This window comes from Pteropus medius, unplaced genomic scaffold (genome assembly GCF_902729225.1).
Source record: "Pteropus medius unplaced genomic scaffold, Ma_sr-lr_union100, whole genome shotgun sequence".
NCBI lineage: Eukaryota > Metazoa > Chordata > Mammalia > Chiroptera > Pteropodidae > Pteropus > Pteropus medius.
The window spans coordinates 22,781,091-22,803,015 of NW_024351729.1; the positions used below are offsets into that span (position 1 = coordinate 22,781,091).

General features: G+C 54.5%; 2 protein-coding genes across 2 annotated transcripts in view; both read right to left on the minus strand.

Moving 5' to 3' along the window:
* Positions 1-387: 387 nt before the first annotated feature.
* On the minus strand, positions 388-3,643 carry CRYBA2 (crystallin beta A2). Its single transcript, XM_039844803.1, has 4 exons — positions 3,255-3,643; positions 2,334-2,475; positions 1,031-1,173; positions 388-596 (listed from the first exon to the last, which is right to left on the minus strand). The coding sequence occupies exons 1-4, from the start codon at positions 3,413-3,415 to the stop codon at positions 449-451; spliced, it is 594 nt and encodes a 197-aa protein (XP_039700737.1). The 5' UTR covers positions 3,416-3,643; the 3' UTR covers positions 388-448.
* A 9,865-nt stretch (positions 3,644-13,508) lies between these two features.
* CFAP65 (cilia and flagella associated protein 65) overlaps positions 13,509-21,925 on the minus strand; it is a 32,609-nt gene continuing 24,192 nt past the window's right edge. Inside the window, exons 25-35 of the mRNA XM_039844802.1 lie at positions 20,052-20,243; positions 19,796-19,951; positions 18,476-18,619; positions 18,218-18,331; positions 17,913-18,023; positions 16,661-16,705; positions 16,218-16,420; positions 15,689-15,817; positions 14,690-15,169; positions 13,886-14,023; positions 13,509-13,764 (exon numbers count right to left, since the gene is read on the minus strand). Coding sequence (XP_039700736.1) covers positions 13,632-13,764; positions 13,886-14,023; positions 14,690-15,169; positions 15,689-15,817; positions 16,218-16,420; positions 16,661-16,705; positions 17,913-18,023; positions 18,218-18,331; positions 18,476-18,619; positions 19,796-19,951; positions 20,052-20,243 — 1,845 coding nt within the window. The 3' untranslated portion in view covers positions 13,509-13,631. The remainder of the gene's footprint in view (positions 13,765-13,885; positions 14,024-14,689; positions 15,170-15,688; positions 15,818-16,217; positions 16,421-16,660; positions 16,706-17,912; positions 18,024-18,217; positions 18,332-18,475; positions 18,620-19,795; positions 19,952-20,051; positions 20,244-21,925) is intronic.

Here is a 21,925-nt window from a genome sequence, read left to right on the forward strand (position 1 = left end):
TGATGGTGCCTGGCCCAGGGGGTGTGTGCAGATTGATATTTAACTTTGAGCCCTGCTGTGTGGCTGTGCGCACCCCAACCAGAGAATGAGCAAAGGTGCCATCTGAACCAGCAGCATCCCTAGCCCCATCTGATAGGCCTTTACCAAGGAGCAGTGTGGGACTGATTGTAATTAACAGGATGCCCAAGGTTCTTGTCAGTTTCTTGTCAGCCCTGTTAGAGTTTAGTCATACACATCCTAAGCCAGTTTATGCTCCATAATCACAGGTCTTGGAGCCTGAAGGGAAGGTCAGGTTGGCAGAGAAGGACCCTCAGGTTGGCAGAGAAGGACCCTCAGAAGAATGAGAAGGGAGATCACAAAACAAGAAACCACGAAAGAGGCAAGAAGGGCAGACAGGTTCAGGAGCCTTTATTGAGGGTCCTCATGGGAGGTGCTGGGGCCATGGAGTTTATTGCTGGACTCTCCGAATGGACTGCAATTGCCCGGTGTGGGCCTGCGTGCCATATTCACTGTAGGTACGGAACTCCCCTCCATGCCGGTCGTGCTCCAATATGTACTGGTAGCCCCGGTAACCTGGGTACTGGTAGGCCACCCACCTAGATGAGTGAGGGCACAGGGGTGGTAAGGAGGCTCTACCCCGCAATGATGTCTTCCATTAGCAATCCTCTTCCTCATTCATAGCCCCAACCGCCAGCTCCAAAACCATTGCTACAGTTTCTCTCCCTGCCCCGCCCACTGCTCCATGCCTTTCTCACCTTGTCTCTCTCCTATTCCCATCTCCCACTGCCTCTTCTTCCATGGTTTCAATCCCTTCCTCTATTCCCATATTGTTCTCCCGACTCCTGTTCTCCTTTGACCTGGCCCCTCTTTTCCAGTCTGTCTCCACCATCTCACTTTCCTCTGTCCACCAGGCCCCAGCACCTCTCTTTACCATGTTTCTTAGCACTCCAATCCCCTTTCCCCACCCTCCTCCCTGGGCCCATTGCCTCCTTGTTCTTCTCATCTCCCCTGTTCCAGTTCCAGGACTCACGCTCCAGAGCTGACTTTGAGGGAACCCACATCCTTGCTGGTCCAACCCATGGAGGGCAGGGATGGGTAGTCATCACTGAGTTCAAACTTGCAGCCCTGGAAGTTGTCCCCCTCAAACAGTGTCACACGGCTGTCACTGTGGTTCTGAGACACAGGAAGATAGGGGTCAGGCCTTCCAAAGTGGTATTAATGAATACATTCTCAGCCCCACTCCTCCTACTCTGCTGCCCAACATAAGTTGTGCAGATACTTAGGCTCCATAAGCACTCTCAGGGTTTATTCCATTAGCTTCCCAAAATCCTAGGAAGCTGAGATGCTAAGAGATCCTTAGCCTGGTCCCTTCTATGGCTTTGGGTTGAGGTGGTGAGACTGGGGAGGGGTGTCCCAGAGACACTTCCAGGTCAGGGCTAGAAATCATCTTGTGACATTGACCTGTTTTTCAGGACGAAAATCAGAAGTCTTAAGAGAAATATGGTCCACTAACCAAAACAGTTTTTCTAAGGGCTTTATTAACTACCCAATCCCCTGCCCGGCACCCTGAGCAGTCCCTCACAGGGGAGGGCCCAGCTAAGGGATGTCGGATGGCAGGGTTAGAACAGACAGGACAGGGCCTCAGTGTTGGTTGTTTCTGGGTATCCATAGTCCCATGTCCTTCCCCCTGCAGGACTCTTTGGCCTCCTGGAATGGAGAAGCTGGACTGAGTCAACACCTGTTCTCTGCCTTCCACCCCTCAGCACCAGGCCTCACCAGTATGCTACCTAAGTGGTACCTAAGTCAACACAAATGGGAAGTAAGATGCTCCCCTTTAGTGTATTTACTTTATAACTATCACCCTCCCAACACACACACAGACTGACACCTTTTCAGCCTTGATCCCTGGACTGAGTTCTAATCTCATCTTCATGTTAACCCTTGTGACTTGGGACAAGTCACTTTGCCCCTCTGAGCCCATTTCCACAGCAGTGTATGAGGTTAGCAGCAGTCGCCCAGATCTCACAGGGATGTGTGATGACAGAGGCATTTGCTCACACTTGCCAACAACTGGATGTGAGGAACCCCATGCCTGCGCAAGGCTGGCAGGATCTCGGTGCTGTCCGTGGTGCTGATCTCCGGCTCCTGGCTCAGGCCCACATTCCAAACTTACAGAGATCTCTCCGGTTCTGGGAATTAATGCCACTACTACCCACCTAAGAGTTGTTTACACACCCCCGTGCAGTGAGCAGATGGCCTTTCCAAAGTGTCATGATGAGGCCAGGACTTGGAACTAGGAAGCAAAGGGGGCAGGGATGGGTGGGGATGCTCACCGCACAGAGCACTGGCCGGAAGGAGAGCAGCTGGTCACTGTGGTGGCCGCCACTGCCACTCCAGGCGCTCCAGCGAGGATAGTCACCCTTCTCCAGAATGAATTGCTGTCCCTGGAAGTCGGGGTACTCATAGGCCACCCAACTGGGGAAAGATACGGGAAGCTGGGAGGCATCTGCCCCAACTGCATTCCTTTCTCCTCGTCCCCCTTTCTTGCTGTGATTGAAAAGACTGAGAAACCAATCTTTTTCTCTAACCTCAGGCCCTTTTCTTGACATACCCATCACATTACAATCCTGCCCTTCTAGAGGCTAAAGACCCTAAACAAGCTGCTGTTTGAGGGGTCCAGGCTTCCAGCCCAGTGCCCCTAGATGGGATGGAATTTTCCAGCTTACAAAGATCACCCAACGAAGCGCTCCTACATCAAGGATTTAGATGCCTGCAAAAAAGTAGGAACCCCCCAACCTGCGTTGGTAACCTGTGACAGCAAAAACTTGTCATTGCAGGGGCCACAGGCTCTAGGAGACTAGGCTGGGGCTATCGGAGGAGATTTTGGTTTCTTTTGCTAGACAAAGCTCAGAGCCCTTTAACTTCATAAGAAAAACTTTGGAGAAGACGTAACTATGCTGGGAACCCCGCAGGGGTCAAGCTGGTCCCACAGCCTGCCCCCCATCGCCGCAAAGGGCTGCTTCCTGCCTTTATTCCTTTAGGTCACACGAGGATACACTCTTATGATTTGTCTTGCGACGGGTGGGGAGTTTGGGGGAGGCCAAGGAGTTTCCCATGTTGGCGGGTCTCTCTCAGGCAGGGCTTACAGTTGGGAAGCGGAGGGCTGCTGAGAGCTGAGGCCCAGGCTCAGAGCTTGGGCCAGGGTACCCCCCGAGACCCCAACTCAGCCCAGCCGCGCCCAGGCGATCACTCACGCGCCGTTTTCCACCTTGACAGAGCGCACCCTGCGCAGGCCTCCGCGCTCGCAGATGTTCGCGCAGTCACTCAGCAGCCGGCAGCGACGGCCCTGGAAGTCCTCCTCGTCCCAGAGCGTGAGGCAGGCGGGCGCCGGGCCCGGCGCGGGGGCGCTGCTCATGCCGCTGCGGCAAGAAGGACGGGACCAAGTGCTCAGCGTCTCGCGAGCCCTCTCCCCGGCCCAGGCCCGCCCAACCCGGAGAGGGGATGGGGGACCCGGGGCAGGACCTGGGCTGGCTTGGGCCCGGGCTTGCTAGTGGCTATCCCTCATCTCGCCCTCCCTGCCCAGAAAAGACCCTGCCCCAGCACCGAGTATTCACCGGGTGGGTGAGCGCGGTACTGACGGAAAACAGAAAGGCTGCGCGCGGACCGGGCGTGCAGGGCTTTATACCCAGCCTCCCCTCCCTCCCCGCACCCTCTCCCGCCGAGGTAGGGAGAGCTGAGTCAGCGGGCAGTCTGCGGTCAGCCCGGTGTCCCCTGGGGAGCCGAGGCTTTTCGCGAAGCCGTGGATCTGGCCCCAGCCCTCGGGGATCACAATAGAAAGTGCTGAGGCACAAGTTCTGCTCCCGCTGCCACCGAAGCTGACTCTGCTTTTTCTTTTGGGGGGGACCTGAGCCAGGCAAGGCGCAACCGACCTCGGAGCAGAGCGTGCCCTCCCTGGCCCAGATCCTCAGGGATAGAGGTACCAAGCTGCTTTGCGTCCCCCGCTAAAACTGCGCGTTTGGGACTCCAGGCATGCAAGTTCTTTGCAACATCTAAATTCTACCTCTTCTTCAGCCCTAGGTCGAGGCCTCTCTTTTGGGCGACGCTAGGGCAGACATAGGCAAGGCTCCTTCAAGCGACTTTTCTCACATTCTTCAGTACTCTTCCTTGGAGGATCCATTGCAGCCCTTTTCCTTCTAAACCTGAGTTCCCAGATCCCGCACCGCGTTCCTGGAGTTTTCTCGCGCGCAGGGGCCAAGAAGAGGCGATGACCAAGATTCGCCGCAAGGCGGCGCCGAGCGTGGGAAACATGAACTGACCAAGGGAGGGCGTGGATTTACAAAGCGTTTAGGAATAATAGTAACTAAGGAAGTGGCTCACTGGGGTAGGTAGGAAGAATGTTTCAACCTTAGAGTTGTCGGAACTGCGAAGCTGCCAGCAGCCAGAGGTCCAGGGGTCTGGGGGATCCGGTCCCGACCTCTATCTGAGAGCTAGCAGATGATCACTGAGCGCCTAGTTCAGGCCAGGCACAATGCTCAGAGCTTTTACGCACGCGTGATCTGAGCTAATTCTCGCCCCAGCTCGGTGAGGTAGGCAGTGTTACTGCCCTGCATTTCACAGAATAAGCGGCCGCCCCCGACGGGTTCCGGAACGTGATCAAAGAGGTGGCCCAGCTGAGATGTGAACCTGAACCTGGCTTCTGTTTTGACTGTAGGTTCTAGGCCCTTGCCCCCAATCCCAGTGCCATGTGGTTGGGGTAAGTGTCTGGAGAAGGGGAGGAGGAAAGGAGAGAAAAGGTTTAGGAACCCAAGGGAGGTTCCACGGAGGACATTTCCTCACAATTTGCAGCAGAATTTCCTAACTACACGACTGTCAATGAGACACAAAGGCTTCTGGCAATATTGCGAATTTTCCTTCACGGAAGAGGTAAGTATTCCAGCTGAAGTCGAGGGGTGAATGAAAGGGAACTAATATTTTGTTGTTCCCGTGAGCCAAGTGCTTTCCTCATAGACCCGACAACAGTCCAGTGAGGTAAGTTTGGGTACACAGACGTGGAAACTGAGGCTCGAGGAGGTACAGGGTCTTATCCAAATTCACATTGGTAGTCAGTGTCAGAGCAAGATTAAAATTTAGACCGTTTCATTCCAAAGCCCGTGCTCTTGCCACCTGAACTCCTGTGACTAAAAAGGCTCACAGGCCAGATCAGGCACCCCCGCTCCCAGAAGTCTAGCCTTGCTGGCCTTCAATTCTTTCTCCTACTGCCAAGTTCATTCCTACCTCTGAGCATTCCCATTTGATGTTCTCATTACCTGGAGCCTCTTAGTTACAAGATCTTGGCGTGGCTGGCCTTTGTTACTTCCTGGGTGACCCTGTTCCTGCCTTCACTGTCTATCACATCACCCTGTTTTCTTTCTAGTGTTTATCACTCTATAAACTTATCTTTTTCGTCTTATGTTTATGGTGTGCTGAGTGTTTCCTTTTATACTAGATGTAAGCTCCATTAAAGGGGCGGGGCTGTGTCAGTCTCGCTATTCTCAGACCTAGCACAGTGGTGGACACATAGCAGGTGCTCAATAAGACTTGAATAAGTGAGCGAACGAGGTGGTCAGGTTGGGTCAAATGTCCATGGGGAAGAGCTATATAGGAAATTCTACAATGAGCATGTAGGGGTCATGGTTTGCCCATCCTACTAACCTGCCCACCTCTGAAGTTCTGGGGTGCCCGGAACAGGTGGAGGGGGAGGGGCAGCCAGAGTCTCCCTTGGCTCTCTTTTTGCTGGTGAGGAATTGCTCTTGAGGATCACAATGTATGTGAAGGTGAATGCAAGAATACAGGGCCCTAGAACATGGGGAGTAAAGTCCAAGTTAGGAGAATTTGAATCAGGGCAGGGACGACCACAACCAGGTTTGAGAATGCGTTAGAACCATACCCAATCCCCTGACTCCCTATCCTAGAGGAGGTATGGAGAGACACAAATAAACTGTAATTTCCCCCACACCGTAAGGGGGAAATACAAACTATCGAGGGAGGCAAGGGCCGGTCCTGGACTCTTTGTGTACCGGCCCTTGGCCTTGGTTTCTCAAGTCGGGGCTATGGCAGCGGTAAGAGGTGAGGAACCCAATCTTTTCTTCACGCCCTTCCCCATCTCTGTCAGGCAATTCTGGGTTCGGCCACCAGGAGGCGCGGGTGGGCCGCGCTGGGTAGAAAGATGGCGCGGTGTGGCGGGTGGAAACCGGAGTTGATGAGAGGCTGAGGTCAGGAGGGGCGGCGAGCTCGGGTGGCGAGTGCGTCAGGCTGTGCGTCTGCGCTGGTCCGTGACGCGGGCCCCGGGCGTTAGTCCCGAGGCAGCGGAGTGCCTGTCAGAGGCTGGACGATGTGTTTGAGGGAGCTCAGGCATGAGTTTGGCATGATCCTGAGGTCGGGGCTCCACCTGGAAGGGCCGTTTCAAGTCCAGGTGTTGGTCAGAAGACTGTGTTCCGCAGAGGAGGGGGCAGGGAAGAGAGAGGAGAGAGAGAGAGAGAGAGTTAGTTTTCAAAAGCTTGGGGGGAAGTGGTGGGAGGTACAGCTGAGATCCAAGTTAGAATTAGGAGTCGGGCTGGGATTTGGAGTGGAGACCCAATGTGTTAGAAGGGCCAGTGCTCCTAAGATCTGATCTTGGCTCTGCACTATGCAGCTGTGTGGCCCTAGCCAGCCACTCCCCTCCCCTGTATCTGTTCCCTCATCAGGAAAATGGTGTGTAGGTCCCACCACCCCCACCCTGCAGTTCATGGCTTTTAGTTCTAGCTGTCTGCACCAGATCTTTCAGAAATGGGTGCCCCAGCAATCCCAATAGCCACTTCCCCAGAAGACCTCTAGACTTCTCTCAGGCTCTCCCCCATCCCCCCAGATCCCTCCCTGGTTCTGGGCCTCAAAGTCACAAGAAAGGGAAGAATGGGCCACTGAGAGGAAGGGACAAGGAAGAGGCTGTCAGGGGTGGGGGGATGCCTGGTATGCCAGAATGGGACTCTGGGCTTCTGTCCTTTTACTGTACTATGGACCCCCAGCTTAGTTTCTCCACCAGGCTGGTCCAGCTCCAGCCCCACTGCCTCCCTTCACCCAACCTCCTCCTAACCCTCTCCCACCCCCCAGCAGCTGGTCCTGTTTGTTTTCCTAGATCAGTTGCACTCTGAGCTTCCTGAAGGATGGATGCACAGGTGGCTTTGTTTGCCAGCTCAGCACCCTCACCCCTACCTCCTCCACATCCATAGCCTCAGCCTTTGGAAAGATGTGGAGGGGGGAACTGGGTAGACAAAAAACAAACAAACAAAAAACACTGTCCCTAGATCACACTTCCAGAGAGACCTTAAGATCTCAGAGATCTCATCACCCCAAAAGAACCCCACCCCACACCCCATGCAGTCTTTGATCTCATATAGGGACCTTTGGTTCCACAGAGAAATCCTCAGGACCACTTCCCTTCTCCCATGATTCTACCAAAATGTCCATCCCATAAGGCACCTTAAGATCCCACAGAGAAACCCTGAGACCCAGTCCTGTTTCCTATAGATCCCATTCAGACCCCCATCTCATATGGGGACATGTAAATCTGATAAAACCTCCAACCCAATCCTAGGCTCTCATCCAGGTCCCAATCCCAGGTAAAGGTCCTGAGTATCCCCAGAGAAGTGACGTCTCCCTCATGTAGAGCCCTTTCCCATGAAAGGCCTGACTTATTAGTGCGGCCGGGCAGGCGGTGCCTGGTGGCCCATGACCTCTCCTCAAGCTGTCCTACTCCACCCCTTACCCCTCATTTCACTGGGAAATCAGCCAGGGCTTTGGTGACTGAAGATGCAAATTCTGTGAATGGTGCCCTCCTGCACCCTGGCGCCATCACCAGCCCCTCCTTTGCAGCCTGGCTCCTCTGCTCCCCCACTCCCCGCCCCCACTCCAGGTCTGGAGCCAGGAACAGGCAGATGAGCACTTTCCCTGGGGCTGTGAGGTCTGGTCTCCTGGGAGACAGAGATAACACGGGTGAGATACCGGCTCAGCTCGGGCAGGGTGGGACAGCTGGGCCCCAAAGAGGTAAGTCCTGAGGGGGCGGGAGCCCTACCCACACAGACCCACTGTCCCGTCAGCTATAAACAGAGCCCCTCTTCTCTGCCCCTCAGTGGGGATGGAGAACTGGCCACCATCCAAGGAGAAGGGAGGCAGCTTTCACCACCACCGGCTCACACAAAGCCACTGGCTCACACAGAGCGACAGGGAGAGGGCACATGCATACACATGTTCGCCGCAGGCACATAGGCGGGTCCCACATGCATCACATGCGAACGGTCTCTTAGGGTGCAGCAGGCACTTTAAAGTCAGACTCATTGATGAGTAGACATTTATTCGCTTACCTATTCCTCAAATATTTAATAAGATGTATTATGTGCCAGACACTGTGCTGGGCGTTGGAGTCACACATGAATATGGGCTTTCACATGCACACATCCCACTCCACCATCACCTAGAGAAGACTGTCTTAGTCACCCACCCAGGATCATACAGATGCTGAAGAGTGAGGGTTCTGGAGTTACGCTGCTGCCTGAGTTCAAATCCAAGCGCTACTGCTTGCAAGTTAGATGAACTTGCACTCTACTTCTCAGTTTTTCCCTCTGTAAAATGGGAATAATAGTCTTAAAACTGTTGTGAAGATTTAAATGTAAAACATAGAACTGTTCGGCTATACACGCCCAATAAATTTGAGCCATTACTGTTGTATGGTTGTGGTTATAACTGGTTTTGCTGCATGGCTCTGCCCACCCCCTGGGGCTGGGGTCAGGGGAGGAGTCAGGACAGCAAGCATAACTCTGGGATCTGCCTCCCCCTTCCCAAACTTGCTTACGGCTGCCAGCCTCCACTCAGTATGGCCAGGCTTCCCGTTTCACCCCAATCCAGCCACTCTGCTCAGGATTTCGGTTTGGGAGGGTTGGGAGGGTCCGAGAGCAGTATCCCCAAATCCTTTGTTCTTGTGCAGGCCTCTGCTATCCTGGAAAGGACGCTTGAGAGTGGAACTGGAGATCGGACTTTTGGTCTCAGTGCTTTTCCCGGCTCCATAGGTGGTCTCGGGCAGGTCACCCCCTCTCTTGGGGCCTCAGTTTCGTATCTGTAAACTAACTGCTGGTTCTGGAGGGGCCTCCCAGTCCTGACTTCTGTGATCCTGTGATGCCTCAAAAAAGTTTCCTACCCTCCTTGCCTGGCCTCTGTTCCCCCCGCACCCCCGAGGCAGAGTGAGGGGGCAAGTTGCCCTGATGTTGCCATGGGGACTAATCTCCAAGAAGGTCAGTGAGCTTCTGGTTCTGCCTTGGCTGGATGGGGATTAGCACCTGGGTATGAGCCCCCACCCAATGCCTCCACACCCATGTCGCCCCACTCTCACATAGGCCCTGAGCAGCCTCCACACCCAGAAGTTCCAAGGCTGGTCCAGAGTCAATAAATAGGTGGGGAGTGGGGCAGGACAGCTGCCATAGCTGTCTGTCTGTCCATTTGTGGCCAAGAGAGAAAGGGAGAGAGATGGAGTCAGATCATGATCTAGAGGCTGGAATCTTGTCCTTCACCTTCTGCCCTTTAGTGGGGAGAGATGGGTCTCCCAAGACAGCCTGTCACCTCTACCTTCAGTCCTGGCTGTCCCATTCACAGTCCACGTGAAAGCCACCTCCGTCTCCTGTTGGGGGTAGTTTCCCCTTACCAGTGTGGGGTGGGGTGGAGGCCATTTCCATGTAGCCTCCCTCTTCCTCCATACACACTGTGCCTTCCACCTCTGGTTACCCCAACCTCTGACCTTCTGTCTTTAAATCCCTCCATCTCTCCAAAGTATATATCTCTGTCCCTCTGGTTTCTCTCAGGTTGTCTCTGCCTCTGTCTCTGGTCTCTCTCTAGCTCTTGCTTTCACTGTGTTTGTGTGTTGGGCGGGGGTGGGGGAGGGTTGGGGAACAGGGTGTCTGCAGTTTCTCTGGGCCCTGAAAGTTCTTCTGTGGTTCTCATACCCCTCTGCGCTGCACCCTCTGTCTGTCCTTCTGTCTTTCTGCTTGTATTCTCCACTTTCCCCTCATCCTTCTCCCCAATTCCATTTCCAGTTGGCTATTTCCCAGTCCCACCGCCGCCTGCACTCCAAGCTCAGTCTCTTTTCCGCTTCCTCCACTCCCTGCTCCCTCCCCCGCCCAGGGTGCTGACAGTGATGACAGGAAACAGGCTCAGGCTGGGAGCTGACAGGGGAGGGGGGAGGGGGCCTCTCCAACAGCAGCTGCTGAGCACACCCCCTCTCCCCACCCCACCCAAGCCCAGCACCTGCAGGCCTGCCTGGTGCCTAGAGACTCCACCCCTGGCCAGGCAGGGGAGGAGAGACTTGGATGAGAGGCCTGATCCCTGGCCAGGGCCAGGAAATATGGTCTTGGCGATGGTGGGGGTGTGGAAGTCCAGGGAAACTTGCCTGGAAGTGGGGGCGAGAAGCAGTGGCTCCCTGTTACAAGGGCAGACACCAGCCCACTGGTGACCTTACCTTCTCACCGCCCCCTCCCCAAGGACTGCTGTTTCTGTGTGTGTGTGTGTGTGTGTGTGTGTGTGTCTTGGGGTCATCCCCAGGGAGAACTCTGTTGTGCAGCCCTCAAGATCTGGAACCCCCATTGGGGTTGGGGGCAGGGGTGGAGCTCTAGCCCTCTTCTATGATTGTGGAGGGGAGAGGAAGACCTCAGGCACAGGGAGGACGTGCCAGTGCCAGGCCAGGCCTCTGACAGGAACATCATTCAGTGCCAGGCAAGGAGCAGAAAGCTGGGCCCAGAACAGAAGCCTGGTCAGGGAGGAGGGAGGCCAGGATGGGGGCTGCACACACTCTAGCCTGGGACCCAGGCATCTCTCCCCTTCGCCAGGGCTGCTGCACAAAGATCCCACCTGCAGTGCCCTCCTCTCCCCAGACCTGCCTGGGATCTGTCAGAGCCATCTCATCCCCACCCTCTTCCTTTCTCTCTGCTCCAAAGACTCAGCAGATCCCATGGGGGCCTGGAGGTAGTCCGGTGAGGGGTGGCAGCGGAGTGGGGGTGGTGGTGGTGCAGGAGACAAGCCAGCCCCTCTAGCATTATTCAAGTTGGGCCAGAAGGGACCAGGGACTGCTGACCTTCATTCTCCTCTCCCTGGGGGCTGCCTCTGCCTGAGCGTGCAGGGGTACAGCCCCTCCCAATGATGCTTCCTCACCCAAAGGGCAAACTGGGGGTCCTTATTGCTGTTTAAGGAAGATTCTTCCTTCCAGCCCCAACCTACCACTGGCCCCTTCCTCTGGGGCTGGCTCAGCACCGCCATCAATTTGGGGAAGGGGAATGGAGGACACCTGGAGTCACAGGACGTAGACTCAGCTGGGGACTCAGACTGATCCCAGGCCTTGTGTGGAGCCCTCACTTCTAGGCTGTCCAAGCAGGAGGCCAGGGGTCTAGGGCCATCTCTGTCCTCCTCCTCCACGTCAGCTCTTAGCACTTTGAGTTCCCGGAAAGGAGGACGGTCTGCCTCAGGTTTGGGTTGTAGCTAATTACCCATGGACTCCTGCCTAAGCTGAGGGCCACTTAGACTCACCCCAACACCCAGCTGACTGAAACAAGAGGCCTTGGGATTATGAAGTTTAGGAAAGGTGATGAGGTGCTATGCCTGGGGACTGCATCGGGCAAGGGCTACTAGACCCTGTGTTTGTCTTTTCCAATCAATCTGACTGTTTTCAGACATAAGAAGACTGGAAGAGAGGCTAGGGAGATGGCAGGAGTGAACCCTCGGGATGACAGCACCAAAGAAATCTGGAGGAGGAATTAGATCTCTGTCATGGTTGTAGCCCTCCACACCTCACCGCTAGTGCTCCAACCCCGTAAGGCCTCCAACTTCCCCGGGTCAGCTAGAAGCCCAGAAACCAGGTTATGAGGACTGGTGAGGCCCTCTCTGGAGGCCAAACTAACCTCCTCATAGTGCAAAATGGGAAAACCCAAGGAGAGGCCAGGAAATGACTTGCCCAAGCCACAGAGGTCGCTGGGACAGAGCTGGACCAGAAGCAGGGTTTCCACCTCCGGAAGGGCTCCTGTTCCGGGCCACAGCTCCCTATGCCCCCCGGTGGAGCCTGCCTGGCGGTCCGCATTAACCAGAATGGAGCGGGCAGCCGGGGAGTTGCGGGCCTGGCAGTTCAAGGCAAGGCGGGCGGGGCCGGATGGGAGCCGGATCTCCCCTGGGAGCGCCGCACAGCCTCTCCGACTCGTTTGGCGGCGGCAGCGGCGGCGGCAGGTGCCTGCGTGGCGATCTGGCTGGGCCCCCGGGCGGGTGCTGAGAGGCCGCCCCTGCCTCACGCGAGCCGAACGAACAAAACGCTCAGGTCCGGTTTGTGCGAGGGGCTCGTCGCGGGGCGGGAGCGGAGGGCCGGGGGCCTGGTTGTGGCCCTCGATGTGGTCCCGGTCTTCCGAGAGCGCAGTGCCGGATAGCGCTCCGCCAGCCGCCGCCCTCACCTGAGCACTTCTGCGGCTGACACGTCGGCGGCGGCCGGAGCGGCCAATACAGGTACGCACCTGGCCCGCCCCTCCCTTTCTGGCCACCCTCCACCTGACTGGGCCCTGCACACGCCCCGGAGCTTGTGCCGAAGCCCCGGCTCAGCGTGCTCTTATACGGCCTGTTCAGTCCCGCCCCTAGACACACATACACACACGCACACTCACACCTGTCCGAGCGCCCGTTTGCTCGGGGCAAATATTGACTCAGAGAAGGCGGAGCGCCCTCCGCCCCCCCTCCCCGCCCCCGCCCCCGCCGGAGCTCTGGGGCCTAAGCTCCTCGGAGGCCTTGGCGGCGGGTGTGTGTGTGCGGAGGGGGTGGGGGGGAGTTGTCGGGGACCTGGGCGCCTCTGGAACAACACCAGATGTCACTTTTCCACCCACCTGCCTCTGGCGGGGGTGGGGGAGAGGGTGGGAGGAGCTGAGGAGCAGAGGATAGAGGCTGCCTGGCTGAGGTGAGGGGGAGCGGAGGTGGGTCTCTTAGGGAAGGCGGGACTACTCTTGGTCTGGGGATTCAGATTCACGATGGGAGTCTCTGCAGGATGTGTGGCCCGCTTTCTGGCGGTGACCTCCGCCCGCGTCCCAGCGTCTAGTTCTTGGCTCTCTGGGACGTGACTTGGTTTTTCCCTTACTTCCCATCCTCTTGGCAGAGTGCCGGAAGCCCGGAAGCTGCTGAAAAAGGCTAGTGGTGAACGGCTGAGCCTTGGAGCAGGCGTGTCTGGGAAAGGAAAGGGGTGGTCACCTCGTCCCGCGGCCACCTGCTGCACTGACCGGGCCTGGCGCTCCGTTCCTGTCCACCAGGCTATGCTGGGGCTAAGGCCAGCCAGGCCCCTCCCGGAAGCGCCCTCCACTGGCCAGACCAGGGCCAGCGCCTGGCAGCGAGCCGCGACAATTCTCGCCTAGCTGTGGTGTGGAGTGGAGAGGAGCAATCTCGCAGCCCCTAAGCCTCCAATGAGTCACTGCGGTCTGCTTCGGCTGCTCCTACCATCAGTCTCTCAGAGCGCGCGCGCGAGTTGCTCCCGCGTCGGGGAAATAAAGCCAAGGCAGATACGGAAAAAAAGATAGATGCTTTACTGGTGGGGCGGTGGAGAGGGGGCTGGGCAGAAGCTAGGGAAGGAAGTCGGAGGGGCTGGCCTCTGGATACGGCAAAGAATCAGTAGGAGGCGGCACCACCAACCGGGACACCTCGATTTGTTGTGGTCCGAGGGGCGCCGCCGGCTGCAGGTCCGGAGTCGGAGCCCTGGAAGACAGAAAGCTTCGGCTAGGGGTGAAGGCGAGGCTTTGGGCCAAGCCTGCCCGCTTCTGCCTCCCCTCGCGGCCCTCCCGCGCTGTCGCGCGGCCGCTGGCCCGGGCGCCCCCACCTGGGAAAGCTGAGCGGAGGCAGGGCGATGACGCGGGGCCGCGAGGTGAGCACCACCTCCCCGCGGCTCGCCTCCACCAGGATGTTCTGGATAATGTTCTCCAGCAGCGCCTCCTGCAGGTTGGCGAAAGACGGGAGCCTGCGGGGGACGCGGGCGCGGGTGTCAGCGCCGCCACCTGCCACGCTCAGCGTTCTCCGTGCTGCACCGTGTGCCGCGTGCTCTACGTGGATTTTCATTTAACTCCTCACCCTCCCAACACTACGAGGCATCCTTGTTCCAATTTTACAGACACTCAGACTGGCTTAAAGGGCCCAAGTTGCCAAACGTCATGCTGCTGGTACAAGTGCTAGGATTCGGATCCAGGAAATAGTAGTCCCCATCTCAGGGCCAGGTTTGGGGAAAGGCGTCTAGCGATGAGAGAGGTTGCAGAAGGGGCTGGGGCTCCGGAATCCCGACCCAGACAGAAAGTGGCCACAGAGCCGTCCCAGGGGAAGGTGGTGCAAGAAGAGGTGGTACTTCTCTCCTGGTTCTAGAAAACCATTTAAGAGACTTTGAAGACTATACCCTCCTTCGAAGTGGTGTGATGGTGAATGTTAACAGCTGGGTCTTGGAGAAAAATATCAAGGCTCAGATCTCCATTCTGTAAATACTCCCACCCAGGCCTTACGCTACCAATGTAATGTCAGTGAACACTGACTTGGGAAGAGATGCACTCAGTAGAGGCCACCCCCGTATACCATTGCCTCGCAGGATCCTTCTGCACACAGCCTGCCTCCAAACCCACACCTGGGTCTGGCTGCTCACCGGCTGATGGCCTCCTTTTCATTTCGCTCCTGCTCCTCCTTCATTATGACCTTCAGCTGCTGCTGCCACTGCCATTTCTGGGACTCCTGGGACACGGGCTGCAACGCGGGCTCGATCCCTGTCCAGGTCAACTTCTCTTCCTTCTCCCCCATCACATCCTCTGCTTCCAGTTCCTCCTTGCCCATCTCCTCTTCCTCTTTTATGTCCTCTTCCTCCTCCTCTTCCTCCTCCAGCTCCTCCTCTTCCTCTTCCCCCTCTTCCTTCTTCTCCAGCCTCCATTTGTCCTCCTCCAGCTCCTTGCGTCCTTCCCTGTCCTCCCAGATGTTGGAGGACGGAGACAGGTCTGGCACTACTTGCAGGCTGCTGTTCTGGGCCATGAGCCTGGCGGACTGCTCATTCCAGAACTGGCAAAAGTAAGGCACCGGCTCCACCAGGCTTTGGTCTATGGCCTCGTGGAAGGTCTTGTCTTCCAGCAGGCCCCTGGTGGCAGGAAGGGAGACAAGGTCCTTGCTAAGAGGCCTTGCAGCCCCCTGTGGGGCTCTGGTTTCAAGGTTCCCTAAGAGGGGTGGGCGGTTCTTGCCTACTGTGTCCACAAACAGGTGCTAGGTGGGGGAGGGGAGCTCTTGGTCCATTGCCCCTCCCATCCTTCTTTAGAGGAAGGCGTCTTAAGGCCCCATGGAGTCTTAAAAGGGAACCTTATATGGTGGAAGCAGAGCCAGGAGGTCAGAGTTACACAGATGAGGGGCAGGAACCTGGGGAGAATGTTAACTGGCTCCAGACCTCATCTACTAGCTGTGAACAGGGCGGAACTCAGGACCCAGCCTAGGATCCCTCTAGCCAACTCCATTAGAACTTGTACATTCCTGGAGGGCCTGTTGCCACTTGTGGAAGGATCTTATAAGGAAGTTCTATTCTTCAGGAAAGGAAGGGCTGGGACTTTAGGGGCTGTGGGTGGACCCAGAGTTGAATGAATGAGGGAATGAGGGTCCAGGTGGTCACCTGATGATTGTGTTGAGACAGTCAATCAGTAGCTGCTTCTTCTGCTTTGAGATAGGGGCCCATTTGTCAGGGGATTTTTTCTTAGAAGCCTTCAACTCCTCCTTGGCGTACTTCCTCTTTGGCAGCTCCCTGGGTGGGCCATGACATTGAGTGGCCTGGGCAAGCCACCATACTGGGGTTGGGAGCATGAGCAGTAGTGGTGGCCGCATCGTCATAAAGACATAGATGAATTTCAGGTGGCCCCAGCTTTAACTCAAACATGGTGCTACTACATTTGGGGAATTAAGCTCGACCCTCAGAGTCAGCATAGGACCTAGAGAAGCTCTCTAAGGGGCTCTAGCTCTTTGTCCCTCTCCTGATAAGGGCTTAAGCAGTAATGGGGGCATCCTGGGCCCAGCAATGCTCCATAACCCCCACTGCATGGCACTTGCTCTAAGCCTCAGCAAAGGTTGGGTCTGGGCAGCCCCCGTTCCAGAGTGGGAGAGGTGGTTGAGAGCAGAGGGAGACCCCTCCCTCCCTGAGAGTTCACCGGTGCAAGAAGTATCGGGGAAAGTCGGAGAAGAAGTTGGCCAGGAAGTTGTCGGTGGCGTGGGTCCTGGCAGTGAGGCCCAAGTAGAGCATGCCTGGCGAGGGCGGCTGGGGGCATGGCCAGGATGTCTCCTCCTTTGGGATCTTAAGATTCCAGCTGGTGGGCCGGCAGAGAGACTGCTGTTTCTTGATAGGGGGCAGCGTCTTTGGGATGGAAAGGGGGAGGCATGAATGGCAGGGGTTTGGGGACTGCGCTCCCATCACCGATGGGTCTCTAGCCCCCAAACCAGGCCTTTGGGGTCACACAGGGGTTTGACTCCACCCACTGGCACTTTCATCCTTCCCTTTTAGGAGGCTGGACCAGGGGTTGGAAGTATTTCTGAGAGTGAGCAAGGATCCTCTCAAATTATCACAAGGAGATGGGCCTGGGGTTTATGGCCTTACCTTGTACCTCCTCATAGGTTCACAAGCTGTACAATATGCCCTTCTCTGTGGAAGCAAAAAGACCCCAGCTTAGAGTACAAGAGGCTTAGAGGGACTCCCCTCTGCTTTCCCTTCCCACTAACCCACCGGAGATCTAAGGCCAGTCCCAGGACCTGTTGCCCTCTTGGTCCTGCCCAACTCCTAACCACACCTTCCTTAGGGAAATGTGGCCTGCAAACAAGTAAAATATGGTCATCCAACTGAAGGAAAGAGGAGACGTCATCAAACACATGCAGGTTACCCCAAGGGAGCTTGTCCTTGTGCCCTGGAGATTTGTGGTTTGGTATGACTATGACAGGAAACAGCCTCCCTTATTAAGATTTAATTCAGAAATCCTTTCTTCCATGCCCTCAAGACATGATTTCCATCCACGGTTGGGCCAGAGCTTCGGAGGGGAGCACTCACTCCCTAGGGGTTTAGTGTGGTAGACACAAGAGTGATCCAGGTACAAGAATGGCGGAAGCTAAGAGATTGTAGGAGGAACCAAGACAAATGTTTTGTCCCATATTTATCATCAGTCTCCCCCCACAAATGCTCATAGCCCATGTTTAATGAATGCTTACTGGGGGGCTGGGCACTTTACACGTATTAATTCATTTAATTCTCCAACAGAGCTATGAAGCAGATGTTTTACTCGCATTTAAAAATCTTTTTAAAACTTTTAACCTTGGGAAATTTCAAACGTATACAAAAGTTGAGAGAATGCTACAAAGAATCTTCCGTTACCCACTACCCAGCTTCGACAATTAGCAACTCATGCCAGTCTTATCTCAGCTACACCCCACCTCTGGATTATCTTGAAGCCAACCCCAGCTATCACATTTTATAGTTGAAGACACAGAGAAATTAAATAACTTGACCAAGATGACAGAGCCGGAAATCGCCAAAGCCAGGAATCAAAACTGGGCCACTTGTTCTCAGAGACTGCACCCCAAACCACCATGTGGAACTGTCCTCCATCAGAAGGTGAGCTCTATCTTGTTTCCCCCGGGTCTTCAGTACCCAGCTCTAAGAAGGCGCTCGTTAAATACTCACTACATGAAGCCTTCTACATCCGGCGAGTCTCTTGCGGAGACGCCGTGCTTAGCATAAGGAAAGAAATCTAATCTCTTAGGTTTGCGTGTAGGACCCCCTTGGATTACTCCCTCTGTTCCCTCCGCTAAGGCCAGTCAGAAAGATCTGTGGTGTTCAAGGGCCACTCTGCCCTCCTCACCTTCACTGATTGCCTATCTGTGATGGTGAACTCCACTTCCTGCCGCACCTTCTCGTCCTTCCACTCCTGCAGTTCCTTATGGTACTGCTTCAGCAGTTCCTGCCGGTATACCTGCCGCCCGGGACAAGGAGGGAGAAGACCAAAGTCTGGGGGGCTTATAGCCAGGCCTTGCCCTAGACCTGTGCTGTGGGCTCCCTACTCTTTCAGGGACAGGCTCTCTGGGAGTCTGGGGAGTTCATAGCCCGCCCCGCCACCCAGGACTGGGAGCTGTGCTCCATCCAGTTTCTCTTTGGGGCTGATCCTACCTTGCACACCAGGTCCATGCTGTAGAAACTGGCATGCACTGAAGCCTTCAGAGTCACCACAAATGGGATCATCTCTTCAGGAGCTACCTTCCCTCTCATGGGACTGACGGACACCTGTTGATTTGGGGAGGGAGTCTCTGGAGCTTCACGGGGATGGGATAGGACAAGATGGGATGGGATGGGATGGGATGGGATAGTATGAGATATTTCTGGAGCCCTGCTGAAGGTTCTGATTCTGTGGACACAGGAAACTCTTACCTCCCCTAAGTCTAGAGGCTTCAGCTGCCAGACAAAGATGATTGTCTCATTCTTGGAGATGTTGTTGAAAAACAGCAGGCGCCTGCACTTGCTCTGCACAGGAATATTTCCCAGGGAGATGTGAGACTGGGACAGGAAGACGTTCTGTTGGTGGAGACAATACAGCAGCAACTTTGGGAGGTGAAGAAATAATCATAGCAACCACTGCCAGTTACTGGGTGCTTTTGACAGGCCAGGTACCATGGTAGGCAATTTACATGCATTCAATCCTCCCAGTAGCTCTATGGTATAAATACTACTATTATCCCCATTTTACAGATGTGCTGCTAAGGTTCGGAGAGCATAACTATTTTCTCCAAAGGTCTCACTCAGGTTCTGCTGGGATAAACCCAGACGATATCACTCTAAAGCCTATGATTTTGACCACTAAAATGGGCATGGAAGGGCTGAGGAATCACAATTTGCTTAGAGAAAATAGAACTCAACATAATGGAAGTCCCTGAGGGATGGTTGTAAATTAAAGGGTGATCAGCTGTTGGTATCATCGCTGGGCACAGAATAGGAGCTATGTTGTAGGAGTGTCTGGAAAGACTGAGGCCACATGAAAGGGGCACTTTCTCTCTGTCCAGACCAACCGCCTCCAGGGTCGGGACTATGTCTGATTCTTCTCTGTGTTCCCAGGGCCTCAACAGTGCTCATCCTGCAGTAAGAGTCCAAAAGGAGCAGGAGCAGAAGGGTGGACAGGCAGCTGTATGAGGTGATAGTGACTGAACGGGTGCGTGGAAAGATTCATGGAGAACTGGGTGGATGTGCGGATGCATGGATGAGTAAATGGGCATGTGGGTCAATGGGGAGATGGACGGATGGGTGGATGGATGAATGGGCCAGACCTCCCAACGGTGAGGAGCATAAAGGTAGTGTTATTAACCTTAGATTTCTTTCAGAGAAATCCATCTAGGTCCAGGAGAGGGACTGTTCTGTTTGAAGATAATATCTTACAGCCCTAGAATTGGAGAGCTTTTTTCTACCCTTTCTAATAACCCCATCCCAATGCCCAAAGAAGGTGGGATGGAGGGCCCTGCAGCAGGTGGAGTGGCTTGAGCAGGAACACCTGTGGGCACTAGGTGGCAGGGTAAGCCTCTTGTGAAGCTGGTGGTGCATCCTAAATCTGAAGGGCTGGTTCCAGGCTTCGTCTCTGTATTCCTCCTTTCTCAGCATCATCTCGTTTCCTTCCCAGCCTCCCCTTCCCTTTGCACTGGCCACCCTGGGCCCTCAAGGCTCCTCCTAGGCCTCAGGTCTTTCTAGCTTCTTTACCCCTACCTGTCTAGAGATCATCAGTCTTGAGTGTGTGGAGCTGCTGTCCCATGAGATGTTGTGGAAAGGGGCTGTGTCCCCCATGACATGGGGGTCATAACCCGCTCCCTGGAAGTGGATGATGGCTGAGTTCCATCCCAGGATGTGTATTGGCACATCTACCTGGGAAATTAGGAGGATGGGGGAAGGGACTGGTCAGAGCAAGATCTGCTGAGGAGGCCAACTCCAACCCCGACTCATGATAGCCCAGGCTGCTGCTCACCGTGTAGGTCTTGGCCTCAATAGGTGAGAAGATCCACAAGACCCGAGCAGTTGTGCCTGGCTGGATCTCCCCTTGAGGGTTGAGGCAGAAGAAGATAGGGTGATCGAAATTTTTTTCCTGAACCTGTGACAGGACGTTGGTCTGGATCTCATATGTCACGGGCACCGAGCCACCATTATACAGCTCATAAATCTGCAGAGAGTATGAATGGAGAAAGCTCCAAACCGGCTCATGGCTGCAATGCAGAGAGCCTGGGCTTCTGTTGGCCTCCATGAAGTCATGCTTACAGGACCAGAGCTCCCCTAAATACCTCTGATTTTCCTATGGCTTCATCACCCAAAAAGTACATAACTGTATTTTCAATCTGTGACATTTTAGGATAATCCGTAAGCCTTATTTTATTTGCTCTCAACTTACCTTTGTCAAGGTGTAAGGGGACACTAATGCTCATGTCCTTAGTCTTAGAATTTAGGGAAATGTCCATGCATGCACCATCTAGATCCTTCAGCATTTTCTAGGCTCTGGTTCTAATCACCTGTAAGGCTGCCACTTTTCCACATTTGCCATTAGAGGCAGTACTGCTTAAAGGTAGGTAAGGGAGCACAAGGAAGGTGTGAGGTCCCCCAAGACTAACTCTAAAGTATAGGAATCACAGAATATCCTAGAAAAAAAAAACAGAGATTTTCTGGTCCAATCCTTCATTTTAGAGATAAGAAAATGAAAGCCAGAGAGAATAAAGAGTTCATCTGTATTGAAGTGCCCTCCCCCGCCCCGGCCCCTGCCGCCCATCTTGCTCAGTACTCACTCCTAAATATGCTGACTTTATTTCTGTAGCCTGGACCACCCTCTGAGCTCCAGTCCTGGAACCAATGTCTATTTGATAACCCCTCTTGGTTATCTCATAGGCACCTCAAATTTGGCCAAAACTAAACTCGTCACTTTAAAACCTGTTCTTCCCCTCGGTTTATCTCCTTTCAGCAAATGGCACTACATATTCTCCTGAGCTCGAACCAGGAGTCCAATAATATCCTCAGTCTCTCCCTTTCTCCTACGTCCCAGATCCAATCCCTACCAATGATGCTGCCTCCAAAATGTAAATTAAATCTGTTCCTTCTATTTCCACTGCCCTCTTGCGGGTCCAGATTACCATCTGTCATCAACTCATGGATGAAGGAGGAAGTGTGGCCACAGTTGTGGAGTTTGGTTGGAGGCACAGCTGAGTCTCTTGGCTCTAAATCTGGGGGAATTTTCCACTGTCTTTGTTCAGGGCTACAAGGGAGCGGTCTGGTCTCACTGGAAAGCTCTCCTGGGAGCACACGAGTCTTTGCCATCCTTTTTGAATATCTGGGCCTCTGCAGGCTTGGGCATGCCCAGCCCTGGGTAGGGCTTCTGGGAAGCCAATGGGGTAGAGGGTGGTGTAGGGAAGTGAACGGAGCTCAGGGCTAGGGGTCCCCCTCTCAGGTCCCAGAAGCCCATTCCTCTGCCTTGAGGCCGAATGCCTGCACAGAAACAATAAGGGCTTCTAAAGGGCTAAAAATGTCAGGGCTGTGAACTGTTTGGGAGAATACTATGTTCCCCTCTTGGAGATTTCCAATGTACGATTTCAGAGCAAAGAAACCTGATTTCCCTCAAGTAATAAAGAAGAAAATCCTATAGCTTCATGAGAATTCACATTCCAGTTTTTCACATTCAAGAAAGATATCCTTCTTGGACCAATGAATTTCATTGTAGCTGACACCTATTAGTAAGCAGGTCATGAAACCAATTTAGTGGGTCATGTCCAGCATTAAAAAAAAAAAAAAAAACAGAATAAAATAAAAAGAAAACAGAGTACTTTGCATATAGTAGTATATGTACTGATCTGTGATACTTCC